Source organism: Pagrus major, chromosome 21, assembly GCF_040436345.1.
Source record: "Pagrus major chromosome 21, Pma_NU_1.0".
In the NCBI taxonomy this organism is placed as follows: Eukaryota; Metazoa; Chordata; class Actinopteri; order Spariformes; family Sparidae; genus Pagrus; species Pagrus major.
In genome coordinates this window covers 1,022,521-1,045,768 of record NC_133235.1, presented here as the reverse complement: position 1 = coordinate 1,045,768, position 23,248 = coordinate 1,022,521, and the positions used below count along the sequence as shown (strand labels likewise).

Here is a 23,248-nt window from a genome sequence, read left to right as displayed (position 1 = left end):
CAGGACCCAGGAAAGTTCCCGTGTCTTGCTTCCCAGCTGCTGGGTAAAGTGAGGGAGGAGCTAGGCTAGGTTACGGTTAGCCCCGAAGTTAGCATCAACTTCGACCCTGGAGGCAAACCAAAGTCTCTGCTGAAGCAGGAACGGTTAACTACGGAAATGAGGAGAACATTACTCGCCCTGCCTCATCGGCATGCAAAAAGTAATCAGGAGTAAATGCTAAACGTCAGTATATTTTCCTGCTTTTTTGTCCTTTGCCAATTACACCTATGACAAAACTGCAACATTCAGCAAGTGTCATGGGCTGTGGAATAAGTGTGGAAGATCCTGCCAAGCAGCTGAAGCTGTGGAAGATGCCTGCTCCCTCCAGCTGCTACGACCAAATGCCACCAGGTGGAACTCGCTGTTTATGGCTGTGGAAAGGCTACTCAAGAATCTGAGAGAGAAGGGAGAGCCAGCTTTAAGAGAGATCTGTGCAGAATTGAAGGTTCCAATGTAAGTTGGAATTATGTATTATTTATTTATTTATTTATTTTTTGCCTGTCATGGCTTCTGTGAATGTCCCTGACTTGTATCATATTTAAATGAGACTCGTTTAAAAACCACTTGACCCCTTTAGAAATGATCCCTGAGGTGATAGTGCTATGCTCCATTAAAGTCCTCATTTCATACTATGTTCACCTTCCTAGTGGTTTAGTTTACCGGAGCTATTAAATATTTTTACCACCACTAGAATGCAGTAATATGTTGAACATACACTATCTAGCTTTCACCAACCTACCTACAACTGCACTCTAGTGGTTATAAAAATATTCAATCTCTTAAGTAAACTAAACCATTATAAGGAGCTGTAGACAACCTCGGAACTGGTTCATACACAATGTACTGTAAAACCTTGCTTTGTATGTTTTCTAGGTTACTGATTTTTGGGTACAATATTCATGCATAATTGTAAAACAGTGGTTTGTTTTCTCCCTAACCGGTTCCATCCAGTTGAGCTCACTTTCCTCAAAGAGTACTACACCACCATGAGCCCTGTCGCCCAGTCCATCAACATCCTCCAAGGAGAAGCGGAAGTCCAGATAGGATGGCTTCTTCCGACGATTTCCCTGCTGAGCAGCAAACTGGAAAAAATAAAGATTGAACAGAGGCACTGCAAGCCGTTGGTTGAAGCCATTCAAGTGGGCATCCAGAACCGTTTTGGCGAGATGTTAAAGAGACCCTGAATTGATTGCTGCAGCGATTCTCATCCCAAAGTTCAGAACGGCCTGGATCAAAGATGATGCTACACTGAGAATTGGTAAGACAACATGAAGATCTTTAAAATAAAGGAAATGTAGCAAATATACATTAAATTACAAATTGAATGTACACTTACTACATTTGTTATTTTATTATTCATTTTATACATCAGTCTAATTTCGAATTAGGTTGATAGTATTTCAGCTGTAATCAGGGTACTGTAAATTTTGTTTTTGAAGTTCGGGGCCTGAAAATATCTCAAGATGTCTGGAATTGTTAGAGTCAAGACATTAAATTTGTGTTTCTCTCCTTGTTTATTCCCTGAATTTGGCAGATACAGAAATTGTGAAAGTAGCCAATCTGCAAGCTCACACTGCCTCGTGTTGCGAGCTTGTAGATCTATTTTCACAATTTGTCTCAACTTTTTTTCTATTATTTTATTTATTTTTTGCTAATTTTGGCCTTTTGTTTCTGATAGTATTGTTTGTCAATGTAATTTAATTTTTTTCCCTTAGAGTTATGGAAAATGTCATAAATGTAATTAAATTTGTCCTATAAAAATGTGCACATACCCTGGCTGTACTAATGCTAGTTTCACCCTCCCTGTGTTTCAGGGTTGGACTACATCAGGGAGCAGTTGGAGGATTCTTCCATTTCAGCAGATGTTGGATCCGGCTCATCTGATGAGGGAGATTTCTTCCATGCCCTGAAAAGATCCCACGAAACACAAAGCGCCACCAAGCAGCTTGATTCGTACCCAACCTACTCAACAGACAACATCAAGATACTGAAGACATTTCCTGTGGTTCTCAAGTTGTCTGTCAAATTCAACACACCTCTGCCTGCTTCTGCAGCCTGTGAAAGACTGTTCAGCATAGCAGGTCTCATCTTCAGCCCAAAAAGAGCACGGCTAGCTGCGAACACTTTTGAAAATCAACTTCTGCTGAGGATGAACCGCGAGTTCAACTTCTCTATCACCACTAGAACCAGAACCAGAAAGTTTTTGTGTGTGGTGTGAGTATGCCTCAGCCCATGAGGATTCCCCCAACATAGTTTAAAAGTGGAAAAGTGGTCCTTAAGTTTAATTTTGCAATACAGTTTGTGCAAGACACTTGTTCAGAAAAGTGATGTGCAACCAGTCTCCAGTGATGGTGCTGTGTGTAGTGAGAATGTATTTTATAAGTTGTATTCTTAACCAGACACAAGGCCCCTTATTTAGTTGTGTTCTCTGAGGCAGATAGGAGGCATTTTTTTGTGTTCTTAGGCAGACAGACACTTTATGTATAGTTGTGTTCTCAGGAAGACACGAGACACTTGATTCACTCACTCCACATGTTTGCTCAGGTGGTTTTTTGTTTTTGTTTTATCATACCACATCTATTTCATTCACCTGAAAGTGAAATAAAGAGAACAAGGGGAGAACTATTTTTGGTTGTTTTGCTTCTTTTTATGCATACTATAAAAATACTTTGTACTTTACTTGTACTTGTACTTTTGATACTTGAGTATATTTTTTCACAAGATACTTAAGTACATTTAATGTGAGCTACTTTAAGACTTTTACTCAAGTAATTTTCTTAAGGGTGAGTAACTTTTAACAAAGTCATTTTCAGTTATGGTACTTGTAATTTTACTTAGTTATTTTTTTCAAGTACTTTATACACCTCTGCAAGGGGGGCGGCATCCCCCCTCAAATCGCCTACTGGTTTCAACACTTGTAGTGATCAAATAGCTCTGCAAGCGTTGTCAATCAAGCGAGTTGAATATTAACACCTGTGACTGAGTTACATTCACTCCTGGCGGAGTTAATCACAACATCCGGTTTGGATGCCTTTTTCACTCATGTCGGTTGGTAATAGGAGAAGACGGCAAAGACCCTGTGTGGATTATACGGCTTAAATAAGGTAAGAACCGAATATATTTACTTCTACGGGATGGTAATCGCTGTATGAAGTCGTGTTAACATATCATGGGGTGTGAAGCGAATTAATTGTCATTGACCTGGTTGAGACAAGCTGTTAATTACGTTCACGTTTGCTGGCAACAAGTGGTTGCTTAAAACAAAGTTATTGAGTGGCAACTTATTTATCCGGCCAAATATCAAGTGTTAAGCTAAAATAAATGTGTTAAGATGTACTAAGGTGACCAGTGGTGGATGAATTAGCGTTTTTTAAGTCAAATGATGGTGAGTGTTTTGTCAAATTTTAATCTGCGCATCAATGTGGGGGAGGGGTGGTGGTGGCGGCGTCGTCGTCGTAGTGAAATTGTCAAGAGGTCCTGGCTGCAGACCTCCACTGTGAGGTCGCTACCGCCGCAGGCTACACTCTCAGGCCGCCTCCACTGTCAGGACAGGAAATGCACGGGATACATTTCAAAATAAAATCGCGAATGCACTTCCGGTTGAATCGTTTTCCTCACAAATGCATTAATTAGTAAACAATATGACGTAAAATCTATTAATTCCTTGCCTATAGTATAAATCGTTATATCGTATTTATATAGTAAACTTTTTTGTTTGTCGTTTTTGGTCCGTGTTTTCCTTTTATGTTGCGCATGAGCCCCAACGTGGGCATTTTGTTTTATTCTGTCCAAATCTAGGACAAAAAGCCCGACTAATATACACTGCACTGCGTAATTTTACAACTTAGTCATTACGAAAAATAAACGGTGGGTGATATGACTCGGGGCTCAATAGTCTATTTGCAGCCTACTACAACGCTGAGGATCTTGAAAAGAGAAGGTCAAATAGTTGATAAATGAAAACAATGGAGGGCAGGAATAACATTGCTCAGTGCACAAATGGTCTTTTAAGTTATTACTCATATTCATAAGCCAACATCTCATAAGATGTCATTGGCCTATACATTTTATTGTGCACTATACAGTACTTAACTGACTTTTTATCATTTAACTTTGACTTTATTGCACTGCTCTTTTTCTATATATTTTTTCAATTTTTCTTCCTGTTGTATTATTCTGTATTTTTATTCTTTACCACCATAAATTTCATGTTTGGTTCTATGTCTATGCTAATTATGTTCTTGTTCTGCTGGAACACCCAAGTAGCTACCACTAAATACTACCCTTACTCTTGATATCTACAGTATAATCCAAGTGAATTATTAAGTGATCCATGAGAAAAACAAAAAACACACAAAAAAAAACCACAAGTCACAACATGAATAAATGTTCTGTAGCCCTTTATTCTTTATTCTAACACAAACTCACTCATCTGTGTGACATTCACAATAGGCCAAATAATTTCTTCTGTCCATTATTTCTTCACAGAATTTCCACATGTCCTCAGTATTGTAAAACGTGAACTTGAAGGGCTCCAGGATTGTTTCCTTTTTATGCTCATCCACCTCTTCTTTCCACACCCTCCCATATTGCACAGCAGCCTCAGCCTGTTTCTCCTCCCCCAAGCACAGAACATCAGGCAGGTCTACTTTGGCAGACAACAGTTGTCTGTTGGCCTCAACCCGCTCTGCTGCATGTCTGCAATCGTGAAGAATGCGATCTTCAACCGACTCCTATGGAAAAGACAAAGAAAGATGTCCGTACATAGATGCTGCACCAACAGTATCTGACCAATAGATACTGTGAAAAAGCTTACCCCTTCCACTGGTGTGTCCACATCGGCAGGTCTGACTGAGACCTCAGCCTGCTGCTCTTCTTCCTGAAAATATATAGATAAGCAAATGATCAGTTGTAATATTCAAAACACAAGCTCCAAAAAGAAGAAAAAGAAAAGATCCCATCAGTCAGTCTGGAGGTCAGAGGGCCCTTCTCAGACGTCACTCTAAATGTGTATTTCCTTCCTCAGTATCAAAAATAAAAGTACTGATGGTGCAGAAGCTACTTCTCAGTAATTTCAGTTACTATTCGTTTTGTTTATATACTGTAGTTTACAACAGAGGTGGAAAAATAAAAAAGTAAAAATGTGCCATGTAGTCCTGCCACATTTTGATTCCACTTGTGCACTTAAACAGGTGATATCACTAATTAGCTAGTCGACCTCTGGCAAAACATCATGGTGTGTTGCATCGTGTTGGTAGCTTGGCTGTCTCACATATCACGTCTGTGAGTTCAGAAAGACACGTTTTCAACTTTGTGACGATGCCCAGCTAATGCAAGGAGAGTTTACAAAAATGTTTTATAACATTACATACAAACAAATGCGAACAGTTACTTTAGGTTATGCACTATACAGTTAATAATCCCTGATAATTTACGGTGTTGATGCTAACCTCCACTGGTGAAAGTTAACTTTGACGTTATCTAACTAATTTGCATCATTAATGACTTCTATAACGTTATTATTTTACGGCACCTATATTGACGAAGAACACAAGAAACCATGCATTTACTTTCTGTGGATAATAAAAATCAGCAACTCACTGCTACTCGGAACACATGCTCACTCGCTGGTCTCTCTCGAATGAAAATGCAGGTGAAATCCAGATTTAAATGTCGTCACTTTCCGTCCTGACAGTGGAGGTGTCCTGACAGTGGAGCCTGCACCGGAAGCGACTTCACAGTGGAGGCCTGCAGCCAGGTGCCTCTCAACTTTTCTGGCCCTGGTTGCTTCAAACTGCGTTTGACTTCCCCATTTTGTAGCTAGAGCAAGAGTGGCAGACTTAGCCTCATCAAATTGCTCCCTAAACTCCATCAAAACACTGATGGCGTTTTGCAGAAGAGTAGATGCTTTCAGAATATCCGCGTCCTTAGCTTGCAGTAACTGTGAGGCAGCGTTTATACATTCAAGAATCTTGGTTTGCATGTTGACTAAAAATATGAAAGAAAATTTGCTTATGGCATTCTTGAGCGCACTTGCTTCACCACGCTCATCGTTTTTGTCACTGGTCAGGGATATTTTGATGAGGGCTTTTATAATGTCTCCATATCTGTGCCTTAACGCAAAAAGCGCATCATGTCGAGATGTCCAGCGAGTGGGACAGAGGCGTTTTAATGTGACAGTTCTGCTCTCTGGCTTCATTAACTCACTGAGGAGCGCTCATCGTTTGATACTGTGACCAAAAAAGTTGTACAGGATCTCTACAGTGTCATGGAACTGCTTCACTCCAGGGACGTTTTTAACAGAGTCGTTGAGAGCTAGGTTGAGATTATGAGCAGCGCAATGAACATAACAGGCAAGGGGCTCCTTCTCTGCTATTCTTGCCTGTACTCCTGAATATGCACCACTCATATTCACGGCCCCATCATAGCCCTGTCCGCGGCATTTTGTCAGATCTATTCCGTTTTTCTCTATAGAGCCCAGGATTTGGTTTTCAAGCTCTGATGCTGATGAGCCCACAGTCGCCTCAAAACCCAAAAACACTTCATTGATCTGTATATCTGTTGCAATATCCATGTCATTCTTAACAACAGTTACGTAACTGTACACCTGGCTCAGCTGGTCTATCTTTGACACATCTTGCGTTGTGTCCATGATAATCGAATAAAACGGGGCTTCATTTATTTCATTAATTATGTCAGCTTTCACGCGTTGAGATAATATGTAAATAATCTCATCTTGAATCTGGTGACTTAGGTATTTCGCTGACCCTTCTGGTCGGTTGATTAGCTCTTTCAAAACAGGGTCGTAGCGAGCTAATAACTCGATTATTGACAAAAAGTTGCCAGCATTTCCCTGACCTAGAACTTCCCTGTGCCCCCTGAATGCCAGGTTGCATGAAGCCAGAGTAACAGTTACATTTACAATGCACTCCACGACCTGTCTCCAAAACAAGGCTGCATTACGTACATTCCTCTCCATTTCGTCTATTGTGTTGTTGAGTTTCCACTGCTCGTAGACTATGCATGCAGCAAGATGTATTTGCGTGGATTCATGCTTCTCAACTTTGGCAGAAAGATGTTTCCAATCTCTTATTCCATTTACCCATGCATTGTTGTAATACGGGGCATTTCGGTTGGCAAAAAGACAGCAAGGCTCACAGTAACAGCAGTCTAATTTGGGGGAATAGTACATCCAGCTGCGGGGAAGTTTCATCCCAACTTTAGTGGTAGAGGTGTAATAACTTTCCGAAAAACACAGATTGTCGTTATCAGTGGGAAATGGACCTTTGGGTCTGTATGGGCCCATCTTAAGGATATATCTTTTAATGTTGGCGTCCTGGATGTTTTCAACAAAATTGGCCCAATCAGTCAGAAAACACTCCAGAGGAGGGTTTTCATCATCCACGGTCTGCGTGTCACCTGTCGCATGAGGAGACCTGCTGCTTTCATTTCCAGTGTCCAGTGCGGGTGAGGAGGGGGGCTGCTGGTCAGGTACCAGGTCTGGCTCTACCCTGGAGCAGCTAGCAACTGCTGAGTCCCTAACATCACCGCGATACAGCCGAGAGAGAAAGAAGGGGATTTAAGCTAGGCGGCTGGGCTACTACAATAACAACCATCAACAGTTTACAACTAACTCACACATTGGGTCTCATTCATGAAACGTTAGTAAATTTGTGCGTAGATTTGCACATAAAAGCCTACGCTACTAAAAACCTACTCCGGATTCATGAACACCGCGGGAAACTCAGATCTGATCGTAAACACGTGTGTATGATCGTGAATGCCAATCCATCGTAAAGTGACAGCGCGCTCCCGGTAATCAGCTATTAGCATAAATCCCCGCCCATGAATTGCCAATGACCACCATATAAGGAGGTGTAGCTGCATCCAGTCGACCTGTCAGTCATGGCGCAAACGAAGAAAGGGAGAGAAAGAAAAAAGAACTTTGCGGAAGCGGAGATAGAAATACTTTTGGGTGAAGTGGAATTAAGAAAAACATTTTTATTTTCATCTGTTAGCAGTGGTGTGACAGGGACAGGCAAAGCGAAGGCCTGGAGGGAGGTGACAGATGCCGTCAATATTGTCTCTGTAGTCCAAAGAACCATGTCCGAGGTGAAGCGTAAATGGTTTGACATGAAACTGGAGGCAAAGAAACGCATAACCTCACACAAAAGAAATATATCAGCCACAGGAGGAGGAGGCTCACAGTCGCAGCTATCACCTGCAGACGAGCGCATCGCGGGGATAACTGGGGAGACCTCTCTGTCAGGAATTATACCTGGCGGAGACAGCGACATGCCTCCACTGGAGCCTATATTTTTATTATCATCATTCAACATGTAGAAAGAACGTGTAATCTATTGAGTCGATTTACATAGATAATTCACAATCATGAACCTAATCTGGATCTTAAACCTGCCAATTGCCAACTACTTTAACTAAATGTGTTATATTTTTATCATATGTTTAGGCTATATCACGTGTTTCAAAGGCATCTGCGTATTGTGTACATAACAGAGCGCAATATGAATTTAAATTGTAATTTCCAATAGTGACAAGCATTATTTATGTGCATTCTTAAATTTACACAAGCACTACGCGTGGTCAGCAGCATGTGTAGATTTTGTTAGTAGCTACGAAAAGATCGGAGCTACTAAAATACTGATGAATGCGAGATGCACGTAAATTTCCGTCTGCGAACAGTTTACACACAAATTCGTTCTGCTCATGTTTCATGAATGAGACCCATTGTGTATAGTGTAGTGATTGTTAGAATTGCTACCTGTAAATCTGGCTCCCTGACTGTGCTGGCAGTATTGGCGGGCCTGAATCGCTGCCAGCAACAATGTCGGGTTCATCTCCAGGGGGACGAACAAAATATGTGTCCAGTTTTTGTAATTTGGCTTTTCCTTGCTCTCTTTTTTCCTTTTCTTTGCACTTTGCCCGCTTTTATGTTTATATGAACTGCCACTCATGTTAACTTCGTAGTAAAAATGCTCCACCTAGCTTGCACTCTGTTGACAAGTGACTGATGACGTTGGTGGACGGTTGATGACAATTTTGCCCAAAATACACTTGGAGACAATATCGGCGATCCACTTGTAAATTTGCACATCGTAAAGTGAAATGTGAGAGTGAAAATAAAGTCATACAGCACAACATTTTATTCAATATTTTACACCTACTACATCACTAAAGTCAGTCTTGTAAAGTTTCACTCAAGTTTAGTGTGGAGCATAAATCACATGCTTTAAACACAAGTGTATCACACACGGAATAAGAACTTATTCATCCATTTCAAGCAATAAACATAACTTATCTATTGGTCTTTCCAAAACACTAGTTTTAGTTTTCACAAAAGCACATCTAACAAGACCTTTTGCATCAGAAACTGCCTTTTCAACTTTTCCCATCACCCGTGAACTTCTTGGTGCACTGTCGTCCACTATAAGAACGACATGTCCTCCCTTCAGATTTTTCCTGATTTCAGTCCACTTCTGCCTCTCCTGCAGAAGTGGCAAGTACCCTGGTCCAGCGTTTCCAGAAGATGTCAGACAGGTATTGTACCTGTTTCCACCTCTTCCTGGCATACAAGTCCTCTTTCTGAAACACTCCAGGAGGCAGCACTGGTTGGCTTTTCAGAAGAAGTAAATGGTTAGGTGTGAGAGCCTCAATGTCATGTGGATCATTTGACACTCTTGTTATAGGTCTGCCATTTACAATAGCCTCGACTTCACAGAACAATGTGTGGAGACGTTCATCATCAAGAGGCTGCTGTTTCAGTATCTGGTTAAGAATTCTCCTCACAGAACGAATCTGCCTCTCCCAGATGCCTCCAAAATGTGAACCTGCTAGTGGGTTGAATATCCAAGTGATTCCTTTCTGCATGAGCATATTTGAGATTTTTGACTGATTCCAGCCTATGATTGCTTCACGCATTTCTTTCTCTGCACCCACCAGATTCGTGCCATTATCTGACCTCATTATAGACACCTGGCCTCTCCTGGCTATAAATCGTCCAAAGGAATCAGTTTCGAGAGAATTAGCAACTTCTATATGAATTGCTCTGACTGTGAGACATGTGAACAAGACCCCATACCTCTTGACCATACTCCTCCCACACTTGACCTCAAAGGGTCCGAAATAGTCTATTCCTACACTAGTGAACGGAGGATTGTCTGGTATCAGGCGATCTTGTGGCAGATTTGCCATTCTCTGTTCACCAGGTTTTGCTGATATCTTTCTTGATCCTGCACGACAGGATCAAGCTTGATGATGTGACTTCTTCTCTTCAGCTTGTCACCTTTCTAAAGAGTCATCAGTTCATCACATAAGCCTTGCATTTGATACAGTTTGACAATTTCAATCTCTCCCAGTGCAATATCTTCAGTAGTGAGCAAAGATCCACTGATAGTTGTTTTGAACTTTTGCATCTGGTTTGCAACAATCTCAGTTTTCCTTTCATGACTCAGTCTCCCACTTGCTTGTAATGTGAGTAATTTGCGATGTACACTCAGTTTGTGGAGCAGTTGTTTCAACTTCATCATCCAGGAAACTGCTCTTGTTAATCTGTGCCATTCTGAATAATGACAAATGAGCTTGTTAAGTGTATTCTCATATGCATTTGTAGCATTCGCACTCACTGCAGCTTTAACTTCAACAACATCTTTCTGTATCTTCTTTGATATCAGGTGAAACTGGCCAGTGTTTCTCATCTTTCTTCAAAAAATCTGGCCCACCAGTCCAGTCCTGACACTTTATGAATGTGTCTGCATTCATGCCTCTGGATGCATGGTCGGCTGGATTCAGCTCAGAGTTCACATACATCCACTGACAGTGGATTTAATCAGTGTTTTAATGGAGACACTCTGGACTTCCCAATGATGAATGAACAGTGAACTGAACCCTTTTTGTTTTTAATGAGAAGGTAGGTGACAACTCCATAACCTTTCTCACTCGCGTCTGCAAAGTGGTGCATTTGTGCAGATGTGACTTTTCCAAAACCAACTGGTTTTAGACATCTGTCCAATGTGAAACCATGAAGTTTTGCAAGATCCAAAATCCACTTTTGTGACTTTTGAGCCAGGTCAGCAGGGATATCTTAATCCCAGGAGACTTTCCTGCCACACAGCTCCTGCAGGATCATTTTAGCTGGAAGGATGACAGGTGACAAAAACCCTAACGGGTCATATACAGCACTTACAAATGACAGGATGCCACGTCTAGTTTATGGTGTATTCTTTGCATTAATTCTGACCTTGAAAACATCTGACTCTCTACACCAGTTCACTCCAAGGACTCTTCCGTCAGGTAATGCATCATGATCAAGGTCCAAATCTTTAACCTCTTTTGCTCTTTCTGACTCAGGAATGGAGGCTAGAACAGTCCTGCTATTACTCATCCATTTTGTAAGATGAAATCCTCCACTCTCACACAGTGCTGTCAAGTCTCTGACCACATCAACTGCTTGCACTGCAAAAAAGGAATTTCAAGAAAGTAAAAAAAGCCTTGTATCAAGAAAATAAGTCTTATTTTTTTGCCCAAAAAGAATATTAATCTTGTCAAGCATGTTTTGATTAGAAAAATTATCTCATTTTAAGAAAGTATGCCTTACTTTTTCTTGTTAAGATATACCAGCTAATTTTGAGCTAGAATGAACCAGAAACAGAGTATAAAAATGTTTTACAATAAAACCCAGTGCAGTGACAAGATTATTTGCCTTATTTTAAGAGTAAGACCATTTGCACAACTTCTCAATTTAAGAATGCCATGAAACAAGGACAATTAAAGGTTTATTATTATTATTATTATTATTATTATTATTATTATTATTATTATTATTTTCATTGCAGGGCAGAACCTGCTGCTTCATATCTAACATATTAAGATGACAGCAGACTGGTCTATACAACACACAACATAATACAAATAACCATGCTGAATGAAAACTGCATGGCCCATAAACAAAACAAAATGAAAAAATGGCCAAAATGATATGACCCTTGACTCAATTGCATCCTGAATCACAAAAGAACATGCAGTATCCTGCAGCATCGGCATCTGACTGCTAATTGATTGTTCATCTGAAGAAGAAAGAATCATGAAACAACAAAATTGACGGTCAAGAAGCACAGTTTGTGGCAAACACATTAAACAGTGCGCCTTTTACAGTCCATCAGATGAGGCTCTGTGTAGCCCAAGCACATCTCCCAGATAATATTTTGTAGGGACATATGTCACATCCTTGTGAGTATAACTATAATATGGAGTGAAATCTACCAGATTATCAGATGCTATGAGTTCAGTTGCTTGTGCCATGTTTGGAATCTCTATTGTATATGCCATGTAATTTCCATCATAGCGAACAGTAGTATGCTGCTGCAACTCAAAACAATATAATGATGAGTTAATTACATAGATATTGCTCACAAGTCCAAACTCAGGTAAATCATTGGAATTAACAGCAGTTACAAGTAATGTCTTCTCCCGTATATATTTATTACCATTTAGATTAATCCATTTTACAGACACTGCATTGTCTATGTCATCAGTTCCAAGGAAAGCCCTTGTTTTTTCTTTCAAATACGACATGTTGCGTATTTCTGAAGTTGGTCCCAACGCACACTCGTTAAAAAAAATTGGGTGTTCAGAATAACTTACATTTTGACAACATTCATACATTTGATTATGCCTTATTAAAGACTTGCAAAGTATTAAAGTATTAAGTCTTTTCAACTTGCTAATTGTCTGTAGACCAATGACAGGAGCAAACAAAATTTTAACAATTTCTATGAGTTCAAGAATTATTTTGTAGTATTCAGTATCTTTAGCTGTATCAATAAGAAATGGCAATATCTTTAGTAGAACAATCATTTGGCCTGAGGATTGCTTCAATTTATTATCACTTGAAGCTAATGTGCTGTAAGCTATAGGGCTTGGTTTGTCTTTGACATCAAGTGGAGAGTAGGGAAATCCAGTTAATGCAGTATTGAGAACATCCAAGTCTAGTTGACCTAAAAGAACTAACTGTTTTAACACACACTTTATTTCTAATGGAGCAATGCCTTCAAGAAATCATTTCCCCCGTTTTTAGCCTGAGTTAACTAGCTGGAGTCCGACCTGCGTTTGCCCCTGCTCTGTCTGAACCGTCTGAACCATGACCTGGTGATACGTCCTGGTTATTGCTCACACCATAATTCAGTGTCTTATGACGGCAGAAACGACTTGCCATTTATCAATTATCACATGAGTGTGCCTCGATTTTAATAATTATAAAGTAATATAAACTTATTTAGATGAATATAATTTGTATAAATGCAAAATAAACTCATTTAGGCTGAGTGCCCACCCCCGCTCCCTCTTGGAAGATGGTACAATCCACCCTGTCGCGCTTTTTTTTTTTTTTTTTCTCCGCTTGGAGTCCGTTGCAATTTGAATTAGGCCTACACAGCAGCTATTCCGGAGGTCACCTGCTGCTACTCGAAATGTATTATTCTCAAACATCGATTGTGGATGGATATCAGAGTCGAAAGATGGACAAACTGGACGAGGTTGCAATTGCCACACTCAGAGGTATGCTACAGGGGTTACTTTTATGTTGTGCTGGCGTTGTTTACCTATCTTAACGATTTGTGGATTTGCTAATGGGCTAAAGTTTAGCAGCTTATCTACATCAAAAAACCGGCTGGTGTTGCATTATGATTCCCATCTAGAAATAGGTTAAGTCTAATTAAGCTTTGGGTCCATGTTGTTAATATTAGGGGCTGTAAATGCTGAAAAATGCCTGGTTGTAAAATGTTAAGGGTTAATTGATTAAGCAGTGCACATGCCCAGGCAGGAGCCGGAGCCGTTGGAGCTCTTTTGCGCGCACAGGACCCCGGTTCAAGTCTTGCCACTGACTCGGTGTTTGTTACCTTGGCAACCCCCTCCCCCTCTCCCCCCCCGCACAATAAGTACAAGGCGCCTGAGTTTAATCTGTATGCTAACGCATTTGTTTAAAGGTGCCATTTGTGGTGCCAATTGTCTATCAAGCTTTACAATATTAACTGACATGAAATGTGAATGCATTTTATCTAGCAAGGCTCTATTGTCACTCTTACTGTAGTTTGCATGGCTTCAATATATGTACCGGTAATTTATAAATGCTGTCAAATTCACTCACTGCTCTTGAAGTAAAAATAGGAAAAATTTGTAAAATGTCCAAACAGTGCTTATTGTACAAGGGGTGTTGGCAAAATGTCCTCACCTGCTATGTTAAAATCTGAGGGAATTCAATGATAACCTTTGTTTCTTGGCCCTGACTGTAACTGTTCTATATTCCAGCTGCTAATATTGGAGAAGACTTACTCCACTCGCTTTCCCGAGACGACATCAAAGACCTCTTTCCTGGTCCTGAAAATTTCTTGAGGCGGCGGGCTATATGGCTTGTTGTAAATAAAGATGAAAAGGTCAGGTTTGTCTTTCACAGTACAACAGAACTGTTTAACAGTACAACATTTTTCCAATATCACAGTTTAAATCTGGTTCATATACATAAATATGTCATTTGTTTAGACATTTCTGCTTTGAGTCCATTTCAACAGTGGATATAAAATAAAAAAGTGCTTTTTTAATCCCCAAAATGATAATGCTTGAACTAACAAGTAAGAACATACTATGACAAAGTTACTCAATAAATGTTTGTGTCAATGTGTTTTAGGTGGATACTGTTCCCGAAATTCAGCAATCACCCCCCACTGGAGGCAGTGACCTTTCAAAAGAGGAGGCCAATACTTCTAAATTTGTGACTATGTCAAACCCAGAATACATAGTCTTCACAGACAGTGAGCTTGAACAGGTGCGACGCTCCTACTTTGAACAGAAACGGCTGGGGACCGAGCACAATGTGACCCTATCCAAGGAGCTCTTCTGCCGACTCATAAGAAACACTATGACTAACATGATCTCCATCGCAAGAGCCACAGAGGACTCCAGATACCCCACCAAACATGAGGTGAATGCCATGGCAAAGCGACTGGTGGATTACTATCCAATGATAAAAGACAGGTCATCAAACAATGAGTGGGTGAGTAGATTTTGTCACTTTTGCTTGTTGCTGGTATGATGTTAATACTGAGATTTCTGTTCATACAGTGCTAAATCGTGACAGAAAGTTCAAATGGAGCAAGACATTGCCGAAAGATATAATTAGAATATAAGAAAGTTTGAGCCTATTGTCATTTTTTTTAATGTTAACTATATATGCCTCGCAGGAGCATGTTGCCAAAAAGCTCATGAAGAGACTCTCAAATGTCAGAAGTCCAAAGAAGGCCAAAGGTCCTCCTTCCAAGAAACCACGACAAGAAGTCAGTTCAGACGTTGCAACTACTGACTATGATGGAGATTCCAGTACATCCACCATTATTCTGGAACGGTCACCTGTTAGTCCCATGGGCATCCCAGTAGATCTGTCACCTAGAACCAGCACCCCAGCGCAGAACCGGAACAGCAGTGATGAAGAATGTATGTATCTTATTACATTTAATTTGTCAGTTTTACTTGTTAGTTTGGAAATCTCATGTCCCCTTTCCACCATAACGTTCGTGTAATGTCTTCAGCTTGTTCAGTTGACATCATGGACAGCCAGAAAATCCAAGCAAGACACTACAAGACCCTCCAAGAAATGTACAAGTCCAAAAAGCCAAACAAAGCTGCGGTAACTCATTTGCTGAACATGGAATTTGAGTCTCGAAGACGCTTCATCACCTCTGATGTTTTAAAGGAGCAAGACAGAGCAACAAAGATTCTAGAGGCTTACCCTTGTTTCAGAGAACTGGATCATGTAAGTAATGTTGTTGGGTTTTTTTTTTTGAAGAAGTCATCAGAATGTACTTTTTTTCAGTTTTTTTTTCTTTATCTGAATCTATTTTTCAGGTGCTGGATGAGCTGCAGCGAATCATCCAACCGACCAACTCCCAGTACATATCAGAGATGCAGAACAGATGGAAAACCTTCTAGTCAAAGGTCCAGTTTTATGGAGTTATGAAGAAGGCCATGAAGCCTCCTAAAACTTTGAATGGAGGTGAAGTCACAATACATTGACTTGTTCATTTTATATAATAATTAGAGATAGACCGATATGGTTTTTTCAGGGCCGATACCGATTATTAGTAGTCAAGGAGGCCGATAACCGATATTTGGAGCCGATATTCATTTGCAGTAAAAGGGAAAATATTGGCCTTGATGCAGTTATATTATGTCTTAAGTCTTGAACAGCAATATCCTGCTCCTCTCTACAAGAAACTGTCAAAGACAGCTTCAGGACACACTTCATCTAACAATATGTCATTTTCTGCTGCTTGGGATCTCAATCAACACAAAAAAAAGGTAGAGTAAAATAACTTGGTAGTTAAACAGCCATTATTGCCCTACAGTTTTCTCTCAGACGGTGCTTTGCTGTCAGTTTCTGCAGCTTCTCATGTGGCACACACACACACACACACACACACACACACTTCTTTATTAATTAACTTTTAACTTTAGTTTTCTTAATTCTCTAGCCATCCCCTCAACGTGCTTCCCTGCAGTAAAACTAACTGAATTTTACTCACACACACACACTTCTTACTTTGATCACTGACTATTTCCCTATCAATATTATCAGCATCCTTGTTTCAAGTGATTAAACCGTTAAAAACACTAAATAGCCTGCAGCATCTTCTCTTTAATAATCAGTGTTTATCATAGGAACAGACAGCTGCCGCTAACGTATTGGGCCTCAGAGTAACGTCGTGAGTTGTAGAGTTTCGCTACAGTCTGCTGAGCGTCCAGAGCCAGGAGGAGAAAGCGGACCGGTGGGGCTACCGGCGGGCTACGTTACTATCACGGACTATTTCCATATCGATATTATCAGCAACCTTGTTTCGAGTGATTAACAAGCACGTCTGGAGGGACTGCGAGCGGAGAGGAGAAAAAGTTTTGCCGAACGGAACCGGCGCTGTTCCTGGGGGCTCGGTTTCGAAGGTAAGTTAAGGCAGCAGACTCTCCTGAAATTGTAATTAACATCCCAGTCCTCTACACTCAACTAGTAACATGACTGTGAGCCCATTAACGTTATATAAACATAAGCGGCAGCTCTGCTCGCTCGCAGTCCCTCCAGACGTGCGTGTTAATCACTCGAAACAAGGTTGCTGATAATATCGATATGGAAATAGTCCGTGATAGTAGAAGTCTGTGTGTGAGAGAGAGAGAGAGAGTAAAAACCTAATGAACTCAATTCAGTCCAGTTTTGTTGCAGGGAAGCACGTTGAGGTGAAGGCTGATTAGCATTAGCGTAACGTTAGCCCACCGGTCCGCTTGGCTCTACACGCTCAGCAGACTGTAGCGAAACTCTACAACTCACGTGAGCACTGTGCATGCACAGCTTTCACTGCTGATTGGCTGTTACCTGTGCGTGTAACCAGAGCTTGTAACCACTCAGATGGTGCTGTGGGTGGGACAATGCTGGAGACAGAGTAGCGACAGCAGACAGAGAGGTGCGGCTGCATCAGAGCCAAAATAACCCAGTTTTAAATTGATCTCTTATCGGCCGTCGGATTAAAAAAAAGGCCGATGCCGATATGCGTCAAAATGCCGGATATCGGCGCCGATAATCGGCCCGGCCGATAATCGGCCCGGCCGATAATCAGTCTATCCCTAATAATAATGTCTCGTAATTATTTGTTATGTTAAAGTTATTTATGGTACCACCTTGTATTGTCCCTTTTCCATTAAACCAGTGGAGCATATCACAGCTGTCTTCAGAGCCATGCCACTGCTCTTTCCGTCCAGCACTTTGCCACCGAAGAAACTGGGCTCAAGCAGCGAGGCTCTTTTCCATGTCCTAGCGGTGAGATTTACAGACTTACTGAAACATTTCATAATATATGTTACAGTTTTTCAGGCATACATTTTATATTAGGTTTAGTTACTTTGAGATAAACTTTTATCATTTCAAAAGCTCCAAAGGGGAAGTGTTTTCCATAGTGTACTTAATGTAGTACTAACATCATTGGAACTAGCTGTGCATTCAGCATTTGCAGTGGGCTTAATGCTGAGGGGTTACTGTGACTGTTTGTTTTAAAGTACAATATGATTTCACTAATGTCCTAGTCCAGGTCTTAAGTTTATGTTACTTGTGTAGGAGATACACTAATAATAAATGTAATTTATTAATTACTGGATTAATAAAACACTCGTTAATGGGGCACCACCTCCGTTATTTTGTCTATTTGAATAATCCGGAGGTAATTAATCAAATTCGACTGGACAAGTTTAACTTGTATCAATTCTAATCAATTTCAGATCAATTTATTCATCTCATATATGAAGAAGTGAATTCTACACATATCCATCGGTTCTCCACATTAAAAACAAACCTGCACAGACAACGACATACGGTTAAATATGTTTATTGACTAAATAATTCAGGTTAAATAAATGAAATGGCAATTTAAATGAATAACACTGGTAACAAGAAATATGAAATAACTAAGTCATGGGTTATTAGTGGAATATTGGCTGATGGTGAGATCATGGGTTAGGTTGAAGCATTTAAAGATTACGGGAGTAATTTTTAATACTAACGAGACCCTAACCGAATTTCTCTTAAGCTAAAAGATCAGAACCAGAGCCATATACACCATCTCATGTATCATGTGTGAATCCAGCTGTTGTGAGTGATGGAGAGCCTACTTTCTCAGCCGAGTTGCGGGGCCGCGGCAGCGGATTCCCTCGGGTGATTTGCGACTCTAGCTGGCGGTCCGATGGCCGGGGTCAGCTCGTCCGGTATCAGTCGGTTGGGCACCTCGGTCCGTTGTCTTAGGAAGAGGGCAGCTGGTCCCGTACCGATCCGGTGCAGATCTTGGCTCAATGCCCAGCGGGATGATACCGCTAGCGAGCGCTGGGGGCTTGTCACAGAGTCTGTCTTTCGTTGGAAACCGCTTGCACGGTCTCGGACACAGCAAGTTGCTGTGTCGTGATGATGATTGTGATAAAGATGTTCTTCTTCGTTTCTTCGAGTGGTTCTCAGGCTCTGACTTTGTAAACTAGATTTAACTTCTTGAATAAAATAACTGAGGATGATACGTTGATCAGGCGGATCTTCCGTTGTTAGTTAATGCAAGGTAATCTAAATTAAGTTCACTTCTTCAAAAGCGGGTTACGATACTTAACGGTATAAAACAAATTAAAACAGAACTTCGTTCTGGTACAAACTTAATAAAAGAAGCTAATCAATACTGCGAAAAATATAAAATGAGAAAAATCAACGCGTGAGCACTTCTGATGAGATCGCTGTCTTGGAGCGTGTTTCAAAGTAAAGTGAAGAGCTTCAAAATAAGTTACAAAAGAAAAACTTAAACAAAAATTAAAACTGAACTAAAAACAAAAACTGTAAAAACTGAAAAACAAAAAAACTGTAAACTGACCCGAGAGACGTGATCTCTCCGTTTTATTACTTGCAAATCGAGGCGTGTCTAGGCGGGGCTTACCGGCTTTTGTCTCCAAGATTTAAACGTTACAAAACAGTGCTTCACCTTCTCACAGATTCTCACCATGGCTCAATAGATGTACTTTGTCTATCATGAAAAGGATTATGACGTGATTAAACATTAATTATACATATTCAGCTTAATACTTGTTAAAACAAAGACATATCAGAGTCATTTACTGGTTATAACCATGAACATATTAAACAGAATATTTCTCGTCCAACTGTATCAGGACTCACCATCAGGAGGTGCTGTGGTTCCACCGAACACAGTACAGATTAAACATTAAAATTTGATCTCAGTCAATCTTAATCGTAGAGAAACGGGAGAAAGATCAGTTTTATGAGCTTCTCTTACTGTTTCTTAATATGTTAGAAATAAGATTGTGAGATACTGACTTAATGGTTAATTAGAAATGGTCTGAAATCTGGAAGAATACAGAGGCCATTTGAATGGAATGTGAGCCAGATAGCATCCAGATGTGTCATAAATTAAAGAAGACAGAGTAACAGCATAGAAAAACACGTCAGAAGGTGTCCGATGTCCACTCTGTGAATGTTTGTGGATCAGAAGTCATAGAGACAGAGAGTTCAGAAATGGGAGAGAAAGTTCATCCACAGGCTTTGGGTTGTAAATTAATTACAACTGTCCTCATTTGAAGTCTTTATGGTCCAGGAGAACACTATCCTCTCTGCCAGGAGATAAGATGGTCAGCCTGGAAGACGCCTCCTTCCTGTAAATCTTCTTCATCCAGATGAAAAGGGTTAACAACAAAAACAGGCCTCAATATAATGCAGAGGCGATGGACAGAGGTTCCTACACTTGCAATGTTTTTTCTAATCTTCTTGATTTATTTGTGTCATCTAGACTTCTGAGGATCCTAATGGTTTCATGCAGCAGCGACCCCTGTCTTCTCCGGTTCTGCTCGTTTCTGAGGACAACTGTATGATCGCCATCGGAAAAACACCTGTGACCACCTTCACCATAGACAGACTTAATGAGGGACTTCTCTACGTCATGGCATATTACTATGCCCTGCACATGACCTACCCCAAGTGCATTTCTACACTACTGTCAGTACTGCAGACAGAGGTACTTCAAGATTCAATTCATGAGCAGGATTTGACCCCTCACTACAAAAAAGCGATGGGTGAGTGGAAGTCATTCAGTGAGTGAGTCCCTTCGTCCATCACTCTGCCCCACTCTTCCTGTTGTAAGTATTTCAAAGAAAGATGATGTTCTGTTTAAAAAAAAAAGTTCATCACAGTTAGACACATTTGTTGGTGAGATTGAAAACCTTTCCTGTGGGATAATATGCTGCAAAGCAGCTGCAACATGGTGTTTATTGCTGTAGTATGCTGCTACAATAACTGATGGGTTTTTTTGATAGTGAGGTTCAAATCAAAACTGGCTTTTCAATCTGTTAGATTATGATAGCTCTGGAATGTGGAAGTTGTCCTTTTTTGGATGTTGAGTTGAGCAATTGTATTGCAAAGTTAATAAAAAAATATTAAATGAGAAAGTTTTGGTGTCTTGATTTAAGACATCACTTATATTTGTTATGCTGTTTTAAGAAATGATGTCTTATTTTAACTACTTTTATGCTCATTATCAATCCCAGATTAAGGTGTCAATTCTTAAATTTAATTTAGTCAAGAGACTTAAATTCTAATTTTAAGTAACTTAATCTTAAATTAGTTCTTTTAAATTATTTTTCATTGCTTGTTTTAGAAGAATTCGGGTTAATTTAAGATTTTCTGTCTAGTTTAAAGTCTCATTTTAGTCTTTCAGAGCCAAGAATTTTGGGCTTATTTTAAGAAATCTTGTCAAGCGAAAAAAGCTTACCCCATTGGCAGATTTTTTTGCTTGATATAGGATGATTTGATTGAATATAAGAATTTTTTGCTTCTTTCTAGAAGGGCTGTTTTTGCAGTGTGGGTTTCATCTGACACTGACAAAAGGCAGTCATCTACATAAAAATTGTGCATGCTTTAACTGCAGCAGGTGCCATTTTGTCCTTAGCATCCTCAGCTGTCTTCCTTAATGCAAAGTTGGCACCGCTGGGAGAGGATGTCGCCCCAAACAAGTGCACAACCATTTTGTATTCTTTCAAGGGCTCATTCAGGTTTCCATTCGGCCACCAGAGGAATCGCAGGAGGTCTTGATCCTCTGGTGGTACTTTCACTTGATGATACATTGCCTCTATGTCTGACATTAAACCAATGTGGTCATGTCTGAATCTTGTTAACACTCCTATTAGTGTATTTGTTAAATCTGGTCCTTGTAAAAGTTCTGTATTCAATGACTTGCCCTGATGATGCTGCAAATTCAAAAACTTCGCAAAGTTTCCCTTTTTGGGGGTGATATACCCCATGATTAGGTATGTACCACACACTATCATTTTCAGACACAGTCTCTTCTTTTGGTACTTCCACTGCATACTCTTTACTGATCAGGTCAGACATGAATCTCTGATACTCTTTATGAAAGTCTTTGTTTTTGACAAGTTTCCTTTCCAGGTTTTCTGCTCTCTGGAATTGTTGTGCCCCGGTGGCACAACAATTTCCACTAGAGTTGTGTGTTGTTTCACAAGTTGTCATGTTTTCTGTGGTGCTTTTCTCACTGCTCTTAACAGCTTCATTATCATCTTCCCTTGTGACATGAAGCATGTGTAGGAACACATGTCCATCGCCTCTGCATTCCATTGAGGTTCTGTTCTTGCATTAATTACACCTCTCATCTGCAAGCTGACTGTTTTCAGGAAAGAGACGCCATGAAGTCTCTCACCTCTTCACCTGACTTGTTTTGCTTTCAATGAAACCGTCAGATGGACGCTTCACAGGAGAACCCCTCTCCTTTATTTACAGCTTTGGATAACCATTTGTCCTCTTCCCCCACTCAAGATATTGACACTCCTTTCTCTCAGGTCGGTTGAGTTCATCATCAAATGAATCCACTACAGAGTAAAAGTACTCTGGGCCTCTTCTCTGTTTTCCAGCCCTCCTGCCCTAATGGTTTACGACTACGCTTCTCTTATCACACATTCCAACCTATAATGGTTTCTGCACTCATCCCGATTTCAAGCAAGTTCTAAAATACCATTAAACCAGGAACTCATCCTCTTAATTTTAACAGATTAGGAAACAGTAAAAGAATTTCATAAAACTGATCTTTTTCCCATTTCTCTACGATTAAGATTGACTGAGATCAAGTTTTAATGTTTAATCTGTCCTGTGTTCGGTGGAACCACAGCACCTCCTGATGACGAGCTATTTAAGAAATATTCTGTTTAATATGTTTATTGTCATCGCCAGTAAATGTCTCTGATATGTTTTTGTTTTAACAAGTATTAGGCTAGAACTAGGAGAAATATGTATAAGTGATCAATTCTACCAGTTCTACCTACGGTATATTCAAGTGTGTTTTCTTTTACGTTTTAATCAAGTTTTAATTCCTTTTGAATGTTAGTGATTTTAATCATGTCATAAACCTTTTCATGATAGACAAAGTACATCTATTGAGCCATGGTGAGATTCTGTGAAAGGTGAAGCACGGTGTTGAAACGTTTAAAACTATAAGTTTAGTTTTAGTGAGTTCCTGTTAATTTTCACACTATCTACTCGGAGACAAAAAGTCGGCAGTCCTGCCCCCAGGCACGCCCGCCATTTGGAGACAACAAAACTAAGAGACATCACTTGTCT

The 23,248-nt window shown here is 40.2% G+C and overlaps 1 protein-coding gene and 1 long non-coding RNA gene across 2 annotated transcripts; both read left to right on the top strand.

Annotated features, from left to right (window-relative positions):
* Window positions 1-284: 284 nt before the first annotated feature.
* On the top strand, window positions 285-2,226 carry LOC141017163 (uncharacterized). Its single transcript, XR_012180627.1, has 3 exons — window positions 285-492; window positions 991-1,297; window positions 1,854-2,226. It is a non-coding gene; the product is annotated as an uncharacterized lncRNA (long non-coding RNA).
* Window positions 2,227-13,571: 11,345 nt separating this feature from the next.
* Window positions 13,572-21,069, top strand: LOC141016425 (uncharacterized). Its single transcript, XM_073490781.1, has 8 exons — window positions 13,572-13,611; window positions 14,362-14,486; window positions 14,738-15,103; window positions 15,291-15,540; window positions 15,636-15,859; window positions 15,952-16,099; window positions 17,796-17,905; window positions 20,415-21,069. Exons 1-6 carry the CDS (start codon window positions 13,572-13,574, stop codon window positions 16,033-16,035), a joined length of 1,089 nt encoding a protein of 362 aa, XP_073346882.1. The 3' UTR covers window positions 16,036-16,099; window positions 17,796-17,905; window positions 20,415-21,069.
* Window positions 21,070-23,248: the final 2,179 nt, after the last annotated feature.

Bases quoted from the DNA above. Each gene is read 5' to 3' on its own strand.
- LOC141016425 (XM_073490781.1), top strand. From the start codon at position 13,572: ATGGACAAACTGGACGAGGTTGCAATTGCCACACTCAGAG. The intron at 14,487-14,737 runs GTCAGGTTTGTC...AATGTGTTTTAG, and splicing joins TTGTAAATAAAGATGAAAAG to GTGGATACTGTTCCCGAAAT. The intron at 15,860-15,951 runs GTAAGTAATGTT...TCTATTTTTCAG, and splicing joins GTTTCAGAGAACTGGATCAT to GTGCTGGATGAGCTGCAGCG.